Source organism: Aquarana catesbeiana, linkage group LG03 (genome assembly GCF_042186555.1).
Source record: "Aquarana catesbeiana isolate 2022-GZ linkage group LG03, ASM4218655v1, whole genome shotgun sequence".
Lineage (NCBI taxonomy): Eukaryota > Metazoa > Chordata > Amphibia > Anura > Ranidae > Aquarana > Aquarana catesbeiana.
This window is the reverse complement of record NC_133326.1, coordinates 581699425-581721514: the sequence shown is the minus strand read 5'-3', so window position 1 is coordinate 581721514 and position 22090 is coordinate 581699425. Positions and strand designations below refer to the sequence as shown.

The 22090-nt window shown below is 40.5% G+C and overlaps 1 protein-coding gene across 2 annotated transcripts in view; it reads right to left on the bottom strand.

The window, feature by feature from the left end:
• Positions 1–22090, bottom strand: part of TACR1 (tachykinin receptor 1) — a 425921-nt gene that overhangs the window by 12336 nt on the left and 391495 nt on the right. The window contains exons 3-5 of one of the 2 annotated variants that reach the window (XM_073621978.1): positions 16250–16400; positions 14057–14247; positions 8650–8702 (exon numbers count right to left, since the gene is read on the bottom strand). In XM_073621978.1, the coding sequence (XP_073478079.1) occupies positions 8650–8702; positions 14057–14247; positions 16250–16400 (395 nt within the window). Of the gene's footprint in view, positions 1–2502; positions 8703–14056; positions 14248–16249; positions 16401–22090 lie in introns of those variants that run through there. The other variant, XM_073621977.1, reaches the window with a different exon arrangement.

The following is a 22090-nucleotide window of genomic DNA, read 5'->3' as shown; positions in this document are numbered from 1 at the left end:
ACTGACAAGGCTGTGCTTGTGCAGCCGAATGTGGCTGCTCACAGGAATTTTCTGGCACTGTTGTCGGTGACTGTGCAAGTAGAAGTGAACAGCCCCATCCAGCCCCCAACCTGTCTGGCCCCACCAATGTCCCGCCCGGCCCCACCCCATTTATTATGTTATATGCTTTCTTATGAATGAGGACGCAAAAGTATCCTCATTCATGAAAGTGCTCTGATAGAAGGAACAGGAGGAAGGAGACGTGCCCTCAATCCTCCCTAGTTGTATGAACAGAGAGGCATTACATTCACATTATAATGAAAAAAATACAAACACAGATTTAAAAAATGATACACATACCGATGGACTTACATTGTTTCACTGATTGTGGGGAGATAATTGAACACACTTTAGGTTGGGGGAACAAAAATGTGGGAGGTGCTTAGATGGGATTGTCTCTTGACAGGTGGGAGTTTGTCCTGCACCAGCCCTTGAGAAATGTCATTAGATGAGCCTTATGGCTTTTGAACACGTGAGTGTAACTTTTTATTTTTATAATAAAGCTGTTGGAAGTTATTGAGAGCACTATGGTTTTCTTTTATCCTTTTTGAGTTCATCATCATACTGGGAGATCTGTGCATTGAGTAGCTGAATCTGCCAATGGTGTTAGCCCTGCCCTGGCTTTAAAGGGGACATGCTCTGCATGACCTTTTGATACAAAGGTCTACTTAAGAAGCGAGTATGCCTACTGAGGAAGGTGAAGATCACAATTGTTTTGGCAACCGTGTATATTTTTGACTTCACATATTGCACACATCTTTAGGTACTATCATTTGTCTGCAGTATATTGCTTTCAAGTTTTTGATTCTCTATGTTCACATTTGGCAATTTGTTATTGTGTTTTTGATTGTTATACTGATGTGATACACAATTTGTTCATTCATTTAATTCATGTGGTCTATTATGTATTATGGCAATTGGTGATATACAGTAAGTTCATGGGTATGAAGTATATGATTTTGATGCACTAGATAGGATTGATTTATTTGTATTTAGCATGGCATACTTTATAAATACACATTTTGTTGCTTGATTTTTTTTCACTTCACATGCTAGCTGCTTAGGGGTAGGTGAAGGTTGTAGTACGAGATAGCTTATAAGATACTTTAAGTTGACAGTTTTCTGTGCCAGATCCCTTCATCATTATAGTTAGTTGGGTTTTGATTGCTCTGTCTATGTCCCCACTGAGTAAATTCACCCCCTGCCATCTTCCTGGTTTCTGCTTCCTCCATCTGAAATGGCAGCTGCCCAACATCCGGACGTCACAGGTTGCAAGTTTTTGGATAAGGCTCCCTCACCTAGATGCATGAGCCAACCACAGACTAACAGTATATAGAAAGTGCCAGTATTCTATATATGTGGATTCGCTGATCTATCCAGTGTGTCTGCCCTGGATTGAGGTACCTTGCTGTGCTGTGGTTCTCCACCAGAGGCCCTACTTTGTTGCCAGTTTTTAGCAGTTCTAAGTAAGTTGCCATTTGTCTTTCACCACAATAAATATGTAATATACTACACTTATATCATGCCCTCCTGTTCGCTTTATCTGTTCACTTTGAGATACTTCAGTCTCTCCAGAGGTGTTGCATCAAGTGCTTTGAGGCCAGTGAGAAGTCACCTAGGATGTTCCATTTGGACCTTAGGAACTTTCTGCTGCTCTCAGTACACTATTAATGTACTCACGCCACTCACTGCACCATTTGCCCCCTTTTTCTATTTTCACCTCTTTGTGTTCTGGTGACTCAACCTGAGGGATAAATCTTCCAATTATGACGTTTGTTCCAGTGGCAATTGTTTAGAAGGGGATTTCTTCTTTCATCTAAATCTACACAAAAGTTTTTGCTTTAAATATCTATTAGATGTACTGTACACACTGGGGTAAATCTACCATTAGTTAGCTAGTTTGCTCTAGAAAGTCCCAATAGCCTATTTTAAAGAGCAATCCACTCAAATAAGGTATACGATTTTAATCTACTTACCTAGCTGAAACAAATAATAATTCTAATTAATAGCAAAAAAAAAAAAAAAAGAGTGGCTAACATTGTACACAATGTTTCCTTGCTGAATTATACAAGTTCTGAAAAAGTACTTTTAGCAGCCATATATTTAAAAATAAAGATTTTGCTTTTTGCTTATCTCAATAAAAAAATAGAGAATTATTGCCACATATATTTTACCATGGTTTTACAACAGTAACGGGGGTCCATTAACCACCTTTTTTGCCCTAGGCCCATTTATGTCTTCAGTAAACCTTACATTTGCCCATCAGGATACACACACTATCAGGCCAATTCATTCTCTGTGTATCTTGATATTGACAGCTATTTATCCTGAACATAGCAATCACAGCACAACATCCACCTAAAAGCTGCACCACAAAAGACAGCAAGTATAAATTTGCTGAATCTGAGTTGTATGCCGATATGACCAATAACCAAAAGGGAAAAAAAAGATAACCAAGAGGAGTTTACTGTTAGTAATGGATTTTACGTGGCCTTATTAGATGCATACTATTACACACAATAGATAAAATTGCTTGTATACAGATGTTGTTAGACATAGTTAATAAAGCATGGAAAACCCCTAATGGTGTTAACACAAACCAGTCTTCCATATTATTACATGATCACGATTCTTTAGTTCAGTCCACATAATGAAACAGCACATTTATTTGCGAAAATACTGCTTTTGTTTAACAGGTGAAAACATGTACAGTGTTCAGAGATAACCAAGGCAGGTCATTCTCAAATACAATACATCTACATGACAGCTCATGGAGCACAGGAGAGATTTACAATTATACTGGATTTAGGACTACACAGATTCTTAAGCCAGGGTGCTGAGTTGCAGCAATACAGAAAAATATAAAATAAAATCCCCCATTTGCATGGGATCTACAAATTAAAGCAATGATCCCCTAATGGTTTTACTCCATTTTCGAATATAAAGCATTTTATTGGTTGAAGATGCACGGATACAGTAAATATCCATTGTCCGCAAGCTTTTACTAGAATGTCCCATTCCACAGCAGTCCAGAGGGGTGGTGGAGGCTGAAGATATAGTCTATGCACACAGCTTATGCATTGTTTCACATTCACGTTTAGCAAAATACCCTGTTAAAATGTCAGAGTTACAACTTTGACCAGCTGAAGGCATTTTCCAAACACAGATTTTGCGTCAATCACCAAAATGTATTGTTGGTTAGCGTTGATGGCATTTAAAATAAAATAGAGAAGCGCATTAAGAACCACAGACAGCTGAGATGGGGTATTTGCACTAATGTCTTCAAAGGCAGTGTCCTTTGAATGAAAAATATACATTTTTGAGAAATATATCATATGTCGATCAATAGTTATGCTGCAAGATGACATTTTACTTAAACAGAGCTGCAGGAATGTGAGATAAATACTGTATCTTTTTTTAGAGGATAATGAACTTAGCACATAAGGTAGAATAAAAGCAACATAAATCAGAATTGATACATCCCATCACAATATACATGTCAAGTAACTGTCACTAGCAATCCACTTAAGATTTTAAATGTACAACAGTAGCAATAATTTAAGTTCCTCTAAGAAAGCAATTCATGACATGTGTTCTATGCTTGAGAAGAGATACTTATTTTAAACAGAATACAGTGGAAGCTTAGTTATTTTAACGTATGATTATTCCTTTTAAGAATGAACATTAGAATATTAATGTGCTGTAACTCGTGGTAACCAATTTTAGAATTGCTCTTACTACATTAAAATGTGAGTTTTTTTTAAGAGGGTAGTGCAAAAGAGCTATAGGTTTGTTTAAAGTACTTTAACCAATCAGAAAACAGATTAAGGAATATGTTACCCCAAATTTAAAACAAAAGATAATGATTTCTGAAATGTTGCTAGGAGGTTACCTTAATTTGCATCATTAAAAAAGGGTTAAACTACTTAGTGAGCAAAAATGATGCTATTACAAAATTGCCCCATAGCTTCCTTGCTAACATTGGTTGTCATGTAACTTCCTTCTTTTCTGTTGGATGTATAGCTATCACATTTAGGCTTCAAGGGCTGGTTTGAATCTATCTGGTGGCTGTAGGAAACCTCTTAGTACTGAGACTTTTGATACATCTGGTTTTCTGTATGTGAGAGATGGCAAGGACTCTAAAGTGGTTGCGCCAGCATTCCTCATTACAAACAGGTAGGTAAAAGGGATACCAAGATCAATGACAGAAGGAAAGTGGGTGCTTCAGGGCACTAGAGCTATAGCTATAGCTCTAGTGCATTGCAATGCATTTACGGTTTGGAATAAAGTGGATCTTTAATTCTGCAGAATTTTCTGTAGCTATATCAAACATGCAAGTTAGTCTAAAACAGTGGTTCTCAGCCTATTTAGGACCAGGGCCTGGGTAAATTCTTCCAAAACCTTCCACACCCAAACAGTAGAGGACAAAGTTTATATTTACACAATAAACGTATGGGAATGCAAAACTTGTATTGAATTTCTGGGAGAGACTGAGTGTCACTGTGGGGGGATGAGTGTTGTGGAATGGGTTAGGGGACTTTTCAGATAACTTGGTGGTCTGGTGGGTTATGATGTTTATGGAGGTGGCTGGACCGCACTGTAGGAGGTTGGGGGGCACTGTGGGATGTTGGGGGGCACTGTGGAGGCTGGGGGCTTTCAGAGGTTACTGTGGACCACTATGGGAAGTTAGGGGGTATTATAGGAGCTATGAGATACTGTGCGAGGTTAAGCTCTCTGCAGCTGGCTGCAGACCCGGGATAGGGGAGGTTGCAGACTGGCAATGGGTCATAGCCTGATGGTTGAAAACTACAGGTCTAAAGTAAACTTATTAAAACTGTATGGACCAATGGGGTGGCACAGGACGAATGAAGGGCAAAGCTAAGCTTATTTGCATATATTGTCAGATGCCTCTGTCTTTGGATCCAATGGTCATCTCGAAATGCAGTTTTCAATGAAGGTATCATCTGATTATGCATGCTCAATTTAATTGGCCAAATTTGTGGTAGGCTTACTATAAAGTGACTCTTAGCCATTTGACTGCTTTGTAAAAACTTCAAAAAAGTTCTGTAAAAGTGCAAGAGTAATACACATGTGACCAACTGAACTTACCAATGGTTTTGTTCTATTGAAGACACACCCTACTTCACTCTGTGGTTCATCCTGCTGAGCCCTATTTTACTGTAAGGCACAACAGTGATGTAGGGCCTGCTGGAAGAAACCACTACAAGTGAGCAGGGAGGGAGAGGAAGCAATCAACTGTCAAACCAATGACAGTGAAGATCAGTGGCGTTCACAGCTGGGCAAGTGAGTATTTATGTTCTTTTTTTTTTAAGAACCAAGAGTCATGGTAAAATTACATTTATCCTTTAACTGGCTTCATCATCATTAGATGATAATCAAAAGATGTACCATCTTCAATATACAGCTACTGATATCTACACAACATTCAGCTTTGCTCCCTTGTTCTAAATAGGAGAATGAGGCTGCAGTTACATTAAATATTGTTTGCTGTACCTGTACTAATAGCTGAGATAATTTGTATGCAACTTTGTATTGCAGTTCTCTTTCAGATCTGGTGTGATCAAAGCAACCATGTGCACAATATTTAGTTAAGCAGCACTATAAATGGCTAATCTTTCTACTAGAGGGCATAAAAGCTTCAAAACCTGGGTCCTCTGTTACACAAAGAGAGCTCACCTCCTGAACTACTGGACAGTGAAGCTGTCAAACAAAGTGATAGATAGATAGATAGATAGATAGATAGATAGATAGATAGATAGATAGATAGATAGATAGATAGATAGATAGATACCGTATTTATCGGCGTATAACACGCACTTTTTTCCCCTTAAAATCAGGGGAAAATCGCGGGTGCGTGTTATACGCCGATCCCCTGCGATCCTGACCTGTCAGAACTAAAAAATCGCTGACTGCGATTTGAAAATGGCCAGTCCTCGGCTCTTCTCGGCGGCTTTCGGTTTCACTCGAGCGCCGCCCGAGCCTAGCCGAGTATACTCGGCTAGTTTCGGATAGCTCCGCTCACCGTCCAAGTGGAACCGAAAGTAAACGAGAGCCGCCGAGAAGAGCCGAGGACCGGCTCTGTGTATTTCGGCGCCAGCGGCGCCATTTTCAAATCGCGGTCGGCGATTTTGAAGCTCACAGGCTTCAGCAAGACTGCACTGGGGCAAGGCTGGACTGGGGCAAGGCTGGACTGGACACTGGGGAAGGCTGCACTGACATGGCTGCACTGACATGGCTGCACTGACATGGCTGCACTAGCAAGGCTGCACTGACATGGCTGCACTGACATGGATGCACTGGCAAGGCTGCACTGGCAAGGCTGCACTGACATGGCTGCACTGGCAAGGCTGCACTGACATGGCTGCACTGACAAGGCTGCACTGACAAGGCTGCACTGGGCAAGGCTGGACTGGGGCAAGGCTGCACTGAGAAGGCTGCAATGATGGGCATTTAAATGTAAGTTTTTTTCCCTTCAACTTCCCTCCTAAAAGTTTTTTTTCCTTAAAATTCCCTCCTAAATTGAGGTGCGTGTTATACGCCGGTGCGTGTTATACGCCGATAAATACGATAGATAGATAGATAGATAGATAGATAGATAGATAGATAGATAGATAGATAGATAGATAGATAGATAGATAGATAGATAGATAGATGAGATGGAGAGCCAGAACTCAAAACCATACATGCTGGCATAAGGTTAAGGGTTTTGAGGTTCCCGAGGAAGACAGAATTGGCATGCAGGCACCTGGAGGTGTCTGATGTGCAATGTAGATGCCATTTCATTTTGTGTAAAGGTGTACTACCCTGCACCAAGTATTGTGCCAGTTTTTCAAAGAGATAAGCTAGAATTCCTTTAGGCACTGAGCCCTCTCTTTAAAATGCAGTGTCTACACACTAATTACACACTAATTACTGGCCCTGAATTTTAGAGACGAAAAAAAAAATGAAATAAAAGATTTATTTGTAGCCCTAGAGGATACTGGCTGGTATATACTGCAGATTTCTGTTTATACTTAAGACCCCACTCTACCCAAGGATAGTGCTTTCTGCAGTATGTATAAGAGAGTTAGGTGGGCATGCTATATTACTAAATAATGAAGGAATTGTGTAAGTGTTAACCTTATTTTTAATAATAAACCAATCATTAGTTGACCTTCTCCTACACTCGATAATGTTCAGGTCTAGTGAATAGCAATTCAGACCTGATTACTGAAACCTGGGAGTAAGGGGAGAATATCACAGGCTCCACCATACCTACCTGGCATTTCCAAGGGATCCAACATGTGAAAAGAGCAGCAGAAAAGCTTGGCAAAGGTATTATTGGGTGGGTGGGGGATTAGCAAGATAACTTGCCACTTTGCCCTGAGCAACATAAGCCTTGCCATGGGTTTAGTAAAATAATATATCATCTATATCTCTATTTATATTTTGCAATAGACTAAATTAATTAAAGAATAAGTTATTGGTTACATGATAGATTTGTACTATGTATTGTCTTTTAAATAATTTTATAGCTATTTTAGGGCTAGCTAACACCCTAATATATTAGATCACTTTATTTTACATTGTATTTCTTGACTCATTTAAATGTTTTTACTGAAAAAATAAAATATATTATAAATAAAGCACCAGGCTCAAACAAAATAGCAGATCTAAACCTGGTAATGTTTTTCATCTGGGTTCTAAAAGTTTAAAAACAAAATATATAAAAAATTTCATAGCTATAATACTCAAGGATATTTTCATACTGATGCATGAACACTGGCAACTCCCTGAGTAGCATATATTTCATATTTTGTAGGAATTTGTAATAGACCAGTCTATTTTTGGAATGACATCTTAAAGTGTACCTGTTGTCCCAGTGAAGGCTGCCATTACATGGCCTGGGCCATTATTTGCAGTATTAAAGCCTATTACTTCAGCTCATGTTGTCATTATGTCACCAGTTTCTATAGGTTATTTTAGCCCATAACATGGCAGCTTACATTGTTCACTGTGACAGGTACACTTTAAGTAAACAGAGAAGGGTGAAATTACATGTGTATACATGTCACAATCCTGCAGATGATTCAATAAGGGGGCAGCATTTTCTGGGTCATATACTGTGCAGTTCTTACCCAAGTGCAAACTATAAACCCATCTAAAAAGGATGAAACCTTTCAGGCTGTAAACATCTCTAATTATCAGGGTAAAAAAAAAAGAACCCTGAAATAGTAAACAAAATTTCTTTCACTTGCATCCTGGGAAAAACATATCAAATGGTCCCCCAAACAAGGGGTTATGCAGCCTAGTGAAATTCTAATCATGGTTTGGACTAGGACAATCCTGATGTCAAAGGGGCATGACTTTATGCAAGGTTGTTGGAGTAGAAGCTGGATGAGTCAGACATGGTCTTACAGACACTACGAGAGGAGCCGTTGGAAGTGAGGTCCAAGGAGAGACGCTTGCTACTCTTCCCATTCTCCTCTGCTTCTTCATCGTTGGTGTTTAGAACAGATGAGACGGTGGTTTCAATACGACTGATTTTGTACATGCTGCTCTGTGTTTGAAGGTAGCGTGTGGATTTCAATTCCAGCCCTTCATACTCACCCGCACGGATAAATGGGCACCATCGAAACACATGCTTAAAGCCAATGCGGAACCTTAGGATAGAAAAAGAACACATGTTCAAATAATATGTGGGCACATTATTTGGTTAGGAGGTGGGGTTCTGCATGCATGCATAACCAATGACTTGTACTGTTTAACCAATAAAATAAACATAAGGTTTAAAGAGGTTGTACACCTCTCTGTCTACGTTGTACCTATAGGTAAGCCTAGAATAAGGCTTACTTATAGGTACTGTAAATATCATGTTTCAATTGAACATGTGGCAACAAGTCTGTGCTTGTACAGGAGTACTATTTTTAGTTTCATACAATTAATGTTCCAGCAGAAGCTAAACTATGTATTTGGAGTACCCTTGGCAGGCCTCTTAAAGTGGTTGTAAACCCTAAAAAAAAATAATAAAAAAACCCTGCAAAACAAAGGCATAATGAGCTAGTATGCATAGCATACTAGCTCATTATGAATTACTTACCTGTGGTCGAAGCCCCCGCAGCGGTTCTCGTTCACCGCTCCAGCGGCCGACATCGCTCCCGGGGGTTACTTCCTTGTATCGCGGCTCTGGGGCTGTGATTGGCCGGAGCAGCGATAACGTCACTCCCGCTCATGCACGAGGGAGCCGCCAGTAATGGCACAGTCTAACTAAAGCAATGGCACGTACGTGCCATTGCTTCAGTTTGCTTAAGTGCGCATGTGCCGATGACGTCGGCACATTCTAATACAGGGATATCTCCTAAAACATGCAGGTTTAGGAGATATCCAGTGTAGCTACAGGTAAGCCTAATTATAGGCTTGCCTGTAGTAAAAAGTAGTTGTAAAGGTTTTACAACCACTTTAAAGGCATCCCTTTGCAGTCTACAATTATAAGGCTGCAGAACCTCTTGGTTTTATACCAATCTGAGCTTTTGCATTGTGCCATTTTAAAATTAGCTTTTTTTCATGTGAAATTAATAAATAGATTGAATATTTCTGCAAATGTTGCAAACACAATGACAAATATAGGTAACATTAGCTTCCATGGGCACAGGCCAAGAAAGAGGCCACAAACGTGTGCAGTTTAGGAGTTATTTACTGTATACTGCGCAGATGATGTCATCAGTGCATGCTCTCTGAAGCAAAGGCCGCCCATGCAGTTTCTTCAGGAGCGTGTGCCGTGACCGGCGGCTCCCACGCGTATGCACAGGAGTGATGTCACGCAGTTTCGGCCAGTCTGGAGTCCGTGGCCCCGGAAGGAAGATGGGTGAAGATGGCTTGCAGTGGAGACGACATGGGCTTCATTTGCAGGTAAGTGTCACATAATGTGCTAGTATGCAATGCATACTAACACATTATGCCTTTACTTTGCAGGGAAAAAGAAAGGAAGAAAGACCCACCAGGGTTTACTTCCTCTTTAATTAAAATGTGCTATCTACGAGTACAATAGCAAGTTAATATTAGCTACAAGGGTCACCTGGGGCTCACCATCATCCTGAGCTTTCCAGAAATACAATGTTTTTGACACTTTCTTGTGAGCTTATCTTCAAGCACAATGTTATCTTCATGATTGGGAACTCTCGAGAACCTGCCTGGTGACTCTAGCTAATGAGTTTTCCTGCCAGGTCTCTGGGCCACTGGGAGTTCTCCCCACTTTGCCCACTGTTAGGCTGACAGCAGTAGTGTCACTACTGCTCTCAGGTAGCAGTCATAACGAAGAGCCAATGCATGGGGAGAAGGAGAAATGAGGGAGGAGGTGTGCTGTGCTTTCTCCTCCTTCAGCTCCTTCCAGAAAATGATGTAGGGGCCAACTGAAAGAGAAAGAAAAGGAAGGAAAAAGGTGTAAATCCAGCTCTGTGCACAACCTTGCCAACAGTCCCCTTCAGACTTCACACCTCCGTGTAAGCCAGTTGCAATTGAAAGACAGTGTATTGATAAAATTACCAGGAAAGACTGTAGATTATGAAGAAACAGTTTGTTTACAGATGTTAATTTTTATATGGTGTGCCACAGATGTGCACACATGACTCAGGAAACAAAAGGTTAAAGGCAGTAAATGGAACAATTGCCTGTTTGTTGCCCATGTATTCTAACACTTGCTCATTTGTAGTCCGGATATTTTCTGAAATGACTCTTTATCTTTGTATTGTCAAGTCCACGCTGCTTGTTTAGAGGACCATATTACTATACTTTTATCCCCTGTTGGCTTCCCACTAAACTTTAGTGCTGGGCGCTCACGTGACCTGCCAGAGCTCTTCTTCCCCGCCCCGAGCACTGCAGAGGTAGGGGCTGCTGACATCAGCCGGGAGGATAAGAGGAGAGTTCCATCGGGTGACTTGAGCGCCCAGCGGCGCTGTAAATAACATATTTTCCACAATAAAGTTACACAAGGAGACACACTGCACATTGAATAACCTTTTTACAGAACGGATTACGTGATTTTACAAGGACTTTAGCTAGGGCTTATTTTTGGGGTAGGGCTTATATTGCAGTCATCCCAGAAACTCACTCAAGGTCTTATTTTTGGGGTAGGACTTATTTGTAGGGAAAAACGGTATATACACTATATTGTTAAAAGTATTGGGACACTTGCCTTTACACACACATGAACTTTAATGCCATCCCAGTCTTGGTCCGTAGGATTCAATATTGAGTTGGCCCACCATTTGCAGCTATAACAGCTTCAGCTCTTCTGGGAAGGCTGTCCACAAGGTTTAGGAGTGTGTCTATGGGAATGTTTGACCATTCTTCTAGAAGCGCATCTGTGAGGTCAGGCACTTATGTTGGACGAGAAGGCCTGGCATTGCAGTCTCCGATCTAATTAATCCCAAAGGTGTTCTATTGGTTTGAGGTCAGGAATCTGTGCGGGTCAGTCAAGTTCCTCCACCGCAAACTCGCTCATCTACACCATATTGCCAAAAGTTTGTACTGTCTTGATAAGCAGCGTAACTGTTATTTCAAGTACCCAGCAGCACCTATGCCCTCTGTACAGTAGAAGAGCTCTTAAAAAAGTACTTCAGGCATCTGCAAGCCTGTTGCATTGCCTAAGTACTTTATTTACTGTAATGCTATGTTTTTAAACCCCTTCATTACGGACCCTGATCAAACAAATCACATCAGAGTATGATGAACTAAAGTTATACAACTGAGTGGATCAATAATCATTACCATAATAGGAAACTAACTATGCTATTGCAGTTGGCTGTCTCTTGAGATTCATTGCAATATTGTCAGTTATTCACAGTGCTTTCAGCTAGATTGAAAGAGTTCCAGAGCAGAAGGGGTAAAAAAGCAAGGTCATCAACCTCCATCTACTGTATTGATGACCACACTCTGTAGTAGTTTTGTAATCTACTATGGTTATTGTTTTGCACACTACCAATTTATCAACTATGTATGCCTGCCAAAATATTTTGTATGCCTAAAGCTATACTTATTCCTCTAAAGGTGAAAATTCAAATCTTGTGTACTATGCTCCTGTGAGGTTTCCTATATGTTCTGCTATTGGATTAAGTCACTAAACCTTTTCATTCAAAATAATGATATTCTGAGCCCTAATTTGCGTGATTGATTACATTATCAGGAAGGGCAATGACATCCTTAACAAGCTATGTACTCTAGCAGCAAAGATCTTCATAATTGCCAATCTTCTATGCTAAGAATCAGTGAGGTCTGATCAGGAAACAAGCTATGTATTTTAGCAGCTCTTCATAATTTTCAATCTCCTATGCTAAGTATCATTGAGGTCTATTTCTTAAACATTGAAATGGCCAGCCATAATTTTATAACAACCAACCATATATTGAGTAGGTTTCCCTTGAAAGAAGGGAGCCAATGATAGCAGACTAATACTGACAATTAGGTGCCAGGCACTTGTAGCCACCTCCTGGGGCACCCCTTGTCAGGAACGCGTACGTCGCCCCCAAAGGGCTGTATGCGTAGAGTACACTTGAAGACACCTTTTTGGATTAGTAAATGCCATTCATTTATACCAGTCAAAATTTGGTTAGCCTTTTCGCAATAGTTAATTGCCATAATATAGGGCAGTGCTAAAAAATATATATAAATAATAATAATAAATATATATATATATACAGTATATAAGCTAAATGTCTAAGAAATCTATATGAAGTAAATCGTACCCTGAAAAAATATATATATATAAAAAAATAAAATAAAAATAATTTTGCATGCTAAAGCACTTAACGGTGATTCACCCCACCATCCCACTAAATAAATACAACTATAAAGTGCAGAGCAACACACTAATGCATTCAATTATAACTTCCTAAAGTGCATGTGCAAACCAATTAAGTCCATAAGTCCATATAATTGAGTCCATAAGTATATATGACAATAGGTGAAATCCAAACTCCACTAAAAATTCTTCAGCACCACAGTGTCTTCTAAAGCATATTTAGCATCACTACTGAAGAAGCCCAATCACAAGGCGCAACATGAATAGGAGGGGAAGTCGAGCCTGTAACGTCACACCACTCGCTGGCCGAGATGGTGAGTTGGCAAAAGACAAGTATTACATATCATGCTATGTTTGTTTTTGAACTCTGTGCTACCATACTTGGGAGCTAATAAAGTCTATATGCAGAAGTACACTATGGGATTGATTTACTAAAACTGGAGAATGCAAAATCTGATGCAGCTGTGTCTGGTAGCCAATCAGTTTGACAAAAAAACCTGGAAGTTGATTGGTTTCTATTCAGAGCTCAGCCAGATGTTGCACTCTCCAGTTTTAGTAAATAAACCCCCTATATTTGCACTTTTGTTTTCATGTGACTCTGCGTGATTGCGGGAGCCAGAGAGGGGGAGTAAGGAGGCAGCCTCTCTATTGATTGGAGGGACCGAGGAGCTGGTTCTGGATGACATACGGTGGCAATTATTAAAGAGGTGAGCGAGTAACCTTATGTTGGGAGGTGAGCATGCAATTCACCTGGTGATGGGTGAACACTGAAGTTATATGCTTTAGAAGACACTGTGGTGTCTTCAGAGTCATAGCAGAAAAGAGAACCTGTCATATTAAGTGGCTTCTGCGGGCATAAGCACTACTACACACATACATATATATATATATATATATATATATATATATATATATATATAACAGTGGAAAACAGCAAAAAAGACAAAAACTGGGACCTCTTTGCATCTTCTTTAAAAAAAAGACAAACTTTGTATTTTAACTTTTTCTTATCTCTTGGCTTTCCCTGTTTTTAAGGGACAATGTCTACTTTGCACTGAAGTGAAACATTTCATGTATATCTTAATTGCTTCTATGATAAAGTGTTGTGCACAGGCTGACTTCGAAACTGATGTTGGCTAGGCTCTGACTGTTGTTGCAGTGCTATAGATAACAGAAGTTTTGCTGATAAGGCGCTATGGATGTTATACATGCCGCACTCACCTGTCATTCAAACAACAATAAATGATGGGGTTGTACATGGTGGAGCTCATGGCGAGCCACATAATGGCCAGGTAAAACTGCTGGTAGAATTTCTGAGTCATTTCATGAAGTGTCTGTAGCAAGAAGAAAATATGAAATGGCAGCCAGCAAATTGCAAAAGTGCAAACTACCACGATCATCATCTTCACCACCTGCAGGACACAAAATGTGACAATTAGTAATAATCAGCATTAAAAGGTTTAGTGTTGCACAATCCTTACTCAGGACCCGCTTCCTGATTGGCCGGGAGGAGAATCAATGTTACAATAGCGAATAATTATTCGCTATGGTCATACAACTGGGTGGGCTATGAGCCCAGTGCTCTGCGCCCCGAGCCCACCCTTTTTAGAGGTTTATTATAGCCTCTGGCTCTAATCACGTGCTTTAAAAAACAAACTGATCGCCCTTGCGTCTCTCATGGATGAATACTGTGAGAATGCAAAATGCCAATATACCTGTGTAGACTCTAGAAAAAGCTGGCTGCAGAGATATTTTGTACTAGAACAATTTCTAATACATAAAGGGTGGCTATTTGCAAAAGCTTGGTCACAGAAACTGGAGCAAACGTGAGGCAGTTGCCCACAATAACCAATAACAAGCTGAGCTCAAACAGATACATACATATGCAGATGAAACACATACAGTATATGGGAGCTTAGCTAGTTCATCTGCCAAAAGGATTTGTACATCTGTCTATCCAATTCTGAGATTTGCATAGCTCTTCTGCACAGCTGCTGAAGTTAAGTAATACCTACAAATCTTGTCCCTCACCCATTCTGAGACTTGGCAGTGAAAAGAGAAGCAACGTGCTGATGAGCTCATCTATTTGTCATGCTGATCTCTCCTCCTATCGGCATATCCCTTGTTAGCAGAAGAACAATACAGCACAATGAACTCTGCTTTATAGGGACTGCACCAGACTGATAGCCAAGTCCAATTCAGATATTTATCCTGCTTGTATTTAAAAATACATTTGATGGAATATCACTGTATGATACTATGCAATTTTATAACAAAAAAATGGAATCCTTGGTTCATTCGTGGTGATATTTTATTTAATTTGATGGACCACTAAGTTGATCACAGATTATTCTATCGTAATATAACATATCAACTATTTGTACTAAAACTATTTTTCATTACATTATTGTAGTTCTTTGATATATTAACGTTTTCCCTTTTGCACCAGAAGTATTGAAATAACACATGTATGACATATATTTTATCATTTTACATTTGGATATGATGTATACATTTCTCTTTATACTGTATATTGTCTATTTGTTGTACCACAATTTTTCTTCAAATAAAAGTTTGTAAACAAAAAAAATATATATTTGACAATGTTATAATGAAAGCAGAGCTGCATTGATTTGTGTCTTTTATATCTTTACCAGTACCAAATGGAGGCACAGATTTAAAATATTATAATTTTTATTGATATAAGTGTATAAAACAAAGTGGGCCAGATAGCCCTAAAACAATCACAATTTAGTGCAACAATTTTGTAAATTCCGTGCCACATGGGAAACCTAAATTGTGATTGTTTTTGGGCCATCTAGGCCAATATGTTTTATACACTGATATCAATACAAATGATAATATTTAAAATTTGTGTCTCCATTTGGTACTGATAAAGTGTTTTTTGTGCTCTTTTATATCTGCACAGAGTTCAGCTTTAAATCTGAAGGTTGCTAAAGAATTTGTTTCACTGTTGCTCCAATTTTTTGTAAATCAGCTTGGAGCGTGTCAGAGTCCCAGAGTCACCAGAGTGTAATAAACAGGGGAATTGATTTACTAAAACTGGAGAGTGCAAAATTAGGTGCAGCTCTGCACAGAAATCAGCTTCCATGTTTCATTGTCAAAGCTGAACAAGCTGAAGATGGAAGCTTATTGGTGACTATGCACAGCTGCACAAGATTCTGAGTGCTCCATTTTTAGTAAATCTCCCCCAGTACCTGCAACGCAGTCTCATTGTACTTCCCCCAGAACAAAGAACATTTCATTCTCAAGTCAGTATTGAGAAAATGAAATCTGAAATCTGGTTATCATTGAGAACTATTTTTCCCCCAGATTTCACACATCTGTCCACTTTTATAACACTTATTGTAAAGAAATATTTAGTCTTGGTTATCAGCTGAGAATATTACCCACCTTGCGTTTGGCTACCACCTGCTCATGGTAGCGGTCTGAAGAATCTCCAGGGATTTCACTGGCCCACAAGGTCATGCCAATAAAAGTGTAAGCACACCCTATTACTAGCAGAGGCAGTATGTAGATAAGGCAGAAGACCAATACCTGGTACCTAGGGAGAGGATACAGGGTAATTAAAACAATGACAGCCATTCCCAAAATCTGCTCATGTAACTATAGCTTTAAGCATGTATCTTCTTTTATTGATAACAGTCTGTGTTGCCTAGTGAGGTGATCAGTCCAAAAATGCTAATTTTGCATTCTGGTGCGCTGCAATACCATTTATTTACCGTATTTATCGGCATATAAAACAGACTTTTTCCCCCTGAAAATCAGGGGGTAATCGTGTGTGCGTGTTATACACTAATTCCTGCTGCCTCGGAGTGGAAGGAGGGGACGAGCGCCACCAGATTACACACAGCCGCGATCTCCTGTGTACCCAGCGCTCAGTCACACTCAGTCCCACCCCCCTGGCATTGGACCACTGTTCTGTCTATCATATGAGCTGGGCGGGACTGTGAGTGACTGAGCGCTGGGTACACAGGATCGCAGATCAAGATCGCGGATCTGTGTAATCCAGCACTGGCGTGGCTGCAATGATCGGCAAAGGTGAGGCTGTAGATGGACATTAAGCAGGCTGCAATGATGGGCATGTTAGAAGCTGCAGAAGGGCACTAAACAGGCTGCAATGATGGGCATGTTAGAGGCTGCAGATGGGCACTAAACAGGCTGCAATGATGGGCATGTTGGAGGCTGCAGATGGGCACTAAGCAGGCTGCAATAATGGGCACATTAGAGACTGCAGATGGGCACTAAACAGGCTGCAATGATGGGCATGTTAGGGGCTACAGATGTACTCTAAACAGGCTGCAATGATGAGCATATTAGAGGCTGCAGATGGGCACTAAACAGGCTGCAACAATGGGCACATTAGAGGCTGCAGATAGGCACGTTAGAGGCTACAGATGTACTCTAAACAGGGTGCAATGATGGGCATATTAGAGGCTGCAGATGGGCACTAAACAGGCTGCAGCAATGATGGGCATATTAGAGGCTGCAGATGGGCTTGGATCAGGCTGCATCGATGGGGACTGGTGAGGCTGCATTGATGGGCACTGACCCTTATTTTGCTTCAAAGTCCTTTTATTTAATTTTTTTTCCCCTGAAACTTCCCCCTTAAAGTTAAGATGCGTGTTATATGCCTGTGCATGTTATACGCCGATAAATATAGTATTTTCTTTTTTTTTTAATTCTTTATTTATTCCAGTGAGCACACAGTCAAGTAATGAAGTAATGAGCCATAGAAGCCAAATACTTCAATACAATGCACATTAATTAACAAAAAAAGAGCACAGTCATCCGACAGAGATACAGTTTAATTATATTGACAGATGTATTATAATGCACTTGGAAGAGACTTATTTGTAAAATTTAAAGGTGGCTTGGGCGACAGAAGTTGAGTGTCTCATGGACAGTATACTGTATGTCTGTTTTTAAATATATAGGGGACATCGGAACAGTAGTAAGGTTGTAATAGAAGATGAAGGAAGGGGTGCTCAATCAGAGTATTAAAAAAAGAGTCAGGGGTTCCTAAGTGGAAAAGAAAGAAAAGGGGATGGGTGGTGTGAGAGCCACCGAGGGACAACCAGCCACATGTTGGCAGGTAGGGTAAGAGGTGCTGTGAAAAGTAGCCGTGTCAAGAAGGGAGGAGTGAGACTGGTTTAGATGGTAGATTAAGTATCTTAAAGTAGAACTATGGGAAAAACCTTTTGTTTTATTTTGGATAAAACAAAGGAGGGTTAAAACCCCTGTCAGACTTTTTTTCACCATTTGTGCCTCATTGCAGAGATTTTCCTTCACTTTTTGTCCAATAACCAAACAGGAAGTGAGAGGAAATCCCTGCAAATTAAGGGAATACCTTGCGGACCCCAAGATCATCAGAACTAGTGTTCCCATTGGAAGATTTCCCCTCTAATACTTTTCTGGGGACAACCCAAAATTTGGCATTTTCTTTTACTTTCACTTTCAATAATAATGGTAAACATAGTATATGGAATGTTACTTGATAGAGAAATTAATAGTACCTTCGTCCTAAAACGGAATAGAAATATCGGAAATTGTGGAGGTAGTATGGACTTTCATGGTACAGTATAGACTTACACAATAGAGTTAGAAAAATATAAATTTATTATACAAAATTTAAATGTTAAACACATAAGCAGGTATATACTAAACAGAGGATGCTACTCATTAGAGGCACCCAATTCTCTAACACAATCTGGGAAAGGAAAGTTAAAACAGATTCCGCAATAGATTAAACTGAAACAATTCTCCAGTTGCAAACTCGACATGTTTTGCGGTGGCCCGTTTACTCAGCAGTATACTTGTCAAAGAATGACCTACAAGAAAAATATATTAAATAAGCCAACATGTACAAAAATAATAAGATAACAGAGATAGAACAGGTCACCAACCAACATAGTGAGACGTCATATACCTGTGACCTAAAATATACATAGAAACCATAGTATACCCCCCCTAGAACAACCCCAGTAGCATAGATAAGGCCCAAAATGAATGCAATTATAATGCCCCGTACACACGGTCGGACATTGATCGGACATTCCGACAACAAAATCCTAGGATTTTTTCCGACGGATGTTGGCTCAAGCTTGTTTTGCGTACACACGGTCGCACAAAGTTGTCGGAATTTCCGATCGCCAACAACGCGGTGACGTCAACCACGTCCGACGAGACTAGAAAAGGCCAGTTCAGAACCAAGCGCGGCACCCTTTGAGCTCCTTTTGCTAATCTCGTGTTAGTAAAAGTTTGGTGAGAGACGATTCGCGCTTTTTCAGACTCGTGGCTTTCAGATCGTTTTCTGCGGTTCAGTTTGTGCTTGTGGGTTTGTATCTGCTCTTCAGTGCGTGCAAGCAAGCTACGCATGACTTGGATTAGTCATTGTGTTCTTGTTCGTTCGTTACTGTTTTTCAGGTCGCTCTTCACAGGCCTTGCTGTTCTTCAGTGCGTTCTTTTACTTCGTTCTGAGCAGCCGACCGTTTTCTAGCCATGTTGCGTATACGTACTCCTCGTAGAGTTAGTGCTGTGCGGGGGCTCGGTTTTGGGGTCCTGACCTTGACACAAGTCCAGTCCATGAACAGGGTGGGGAGGAGTTCATGGACCAAGAATTGGTTGCTTCAGCGTGACCAGTTCTCTCATATGCCTTTGCTCCGTGAGATCCGTGAGAATAATCCTGATAATTTCAGGAACTTTCTCAGGATGACGGACCCCGTATTTCACCGTCTGTTGGCTTTGCTGACCCCCTATATCAGCAGGTAGGATACCTGCATGAGGCAAGCCATCACTGCGGAGCAGAGGCTCGTCGCTACCCTGCGGTACTTGGCGACAGGGAGAAGTCTGCAGGACTTGAAGTTCTCGACAGGCATCTCCCCCCCAGGCTCTGGGTATCATTATCCCAGAGACCTATTCTGCCATCTTCCAGGTCCTGCAGAAGGAGTATATGAAGGTAAGATTTGTATCCTTTAATATTACATTTTATTGTATATAATGTTTGCTAATATATTGTATTTCTCTCCTCATTCCCTAATTACCATGATTGGAATATGCTGTGAATGTCCCCTTTGTTCTCATGCATGCTGGATTTTTATGTAATTATTTTTTTGTCCTTCATACATATTTGCCTTCACTTACCTCCCCAGCATGCTCTCCAGCCCCTATATTCACCGCATGTAGTCACTTAACAATGTATTTTATCAGCTCCATAGTAGTGCTTTACCCCAAACACCCCCTAAAATGTTTTGAAATGTGATTTGTGCTTTAAATTCAGGCAGAGTGGCAGAGGCTTTTTTTTGTGGTGTCCCCAAATCATTTTTATTAACCCTCCCTCCCCCCAACTGCTAAGTCAGCTGATCCCAATTCTCTATCTATCCTCAATCATCAATCTGGTGACTTTGCCAAACCCATACACACTATACCCATCTCTTTTGTGGTCAGATGTATGGATGAATTCCTCAAAGCATGTAGTGCAAGGGCCTGCCTGTATACTTTCAAATGGTAATGTTTAAAGTTTTTGTATCCTATTATTATCTTGATAGGTTATAGCAGAATGTCCAAATGTTCTCAAATGTGTACAGTGTGTGTTTATATCTTTATATTAGGACACTTCTTACCTGTCCAGTGGGCTGCCAATAATGTAACTAAGGAGGGGCTGTTCCAAGTAATACCCTGTATTTAGGCATTCATCTCTCAAAGAAGTGGAGAGGGTTACCTGTCCAATATTCCCCCCCTATAATGTTAGAAATGGCCCATGAGATGGGGGGGGGGGAATATGATAGGTGTACCTTATACTTTGGTATTGTAAAATTCCCCTTAATAAATGTTATCTGGAGGTTGGCCAAGAATGTTTGTGTCTAATCTGCTTGCCATGTTTATGTGCAAAAATTGTAATTTTTTTTTTGTTTTCCTAAACAGTTTCCTTCCACGCCACAGGAATGGCAGACTGTGGCCTCCCACTTTGCCCAGCGGTGGGACTTTCCTAACTGCGGAGGGGCAATTGATGGGAAACACATCCACATCATCCCACCACACAACTCGGGGTCGTACTATTATAATTACAAAGGGTTCAATAGTATTGTGATGTTGGCGGTGGTGTCGGCTAATTACGACTTCCTGTATGTGGACGTGGGGAAGAATGGCCGGATGTCCGATGGTGGAGTCATCAGACGGAGTTTTACAGGCATCTCCAGAATGGAAGCTTGGACTTGCCACCTCCAGAAGACAATGTGGAAGGACTCCAATTCGTCTTCGTTGCGGATGAAGCATTTGCGCTGGGGGACCATCTTATGCGGCCATTCCTGATGAGGACCCTCACCCCGGAACAGAGGGTTTTTAATTACCGGCTGGCCAGAGCCAGAAGAGTGGTGGAGAGCACATTTGGAATCATGGCCAGCCGGTTCTGCCTATTTCTGACACCCATCCATATGGCGAAGTATAAACTTAATCATCTAATCCTGGCGTGCTGTGTTCTACATAACTTTTTACGCCCACATTCTGCCAACTATGCTGGCTCAGTTGGGCCTGAGCACGGAATTCTACATGAAACAACCCTGACGGCGCTTGAAAGTGGCCGTCCTGGCTTGCCCTCCCTGAGTGCCCGTGATGTCCGGTTAAAATACCTTGAGTTCTTTGCGGGTAGGGGGGCCATCAATATGCGAGACAATTTGTGAAGCCTTTATCAAATAAAAAAAAAAAGCAAATCTTTGGTGACATTTACTGCTTGTGTTTGTTTTAGCTGACCCTGACAGCAATGTGGGGAGTCCTGAAAATGGCGTGATTGTGTAACCTTATACAAAGCACTGTTGGGTGTTATTTACTAAAGGCATAGACACTTTGCACTACAAGTGCACTTGAAACTGCACTGAAACTGCACTTGTAGTGCAAAGAGGATTTGCCCTTAGGAAATAACCCCCATTTTCACAGAAAACAGCAATTACATCACCACAAAAGTGTTGTAGCATTGAGACAATAATCCACACATTCTTGATAACAATCTTTTTAATACCTGCACAATCACATGTGCATTTAGAAAAGGTTTTTAAAACAAACCAACATGTTTGTTGTATAACAATTTTTGGGGTGGCATTATCAAAAATAGAAATGTCCATTTAAGATAAAACAGGCATGTGTAAAACCAACAAGAAAGACAAAAATCTTGAACTTACAAAGTTCACATATGGTAAAACTTGAAGGCAATATCAGACATGAGTATTTAGGAACTGTTTG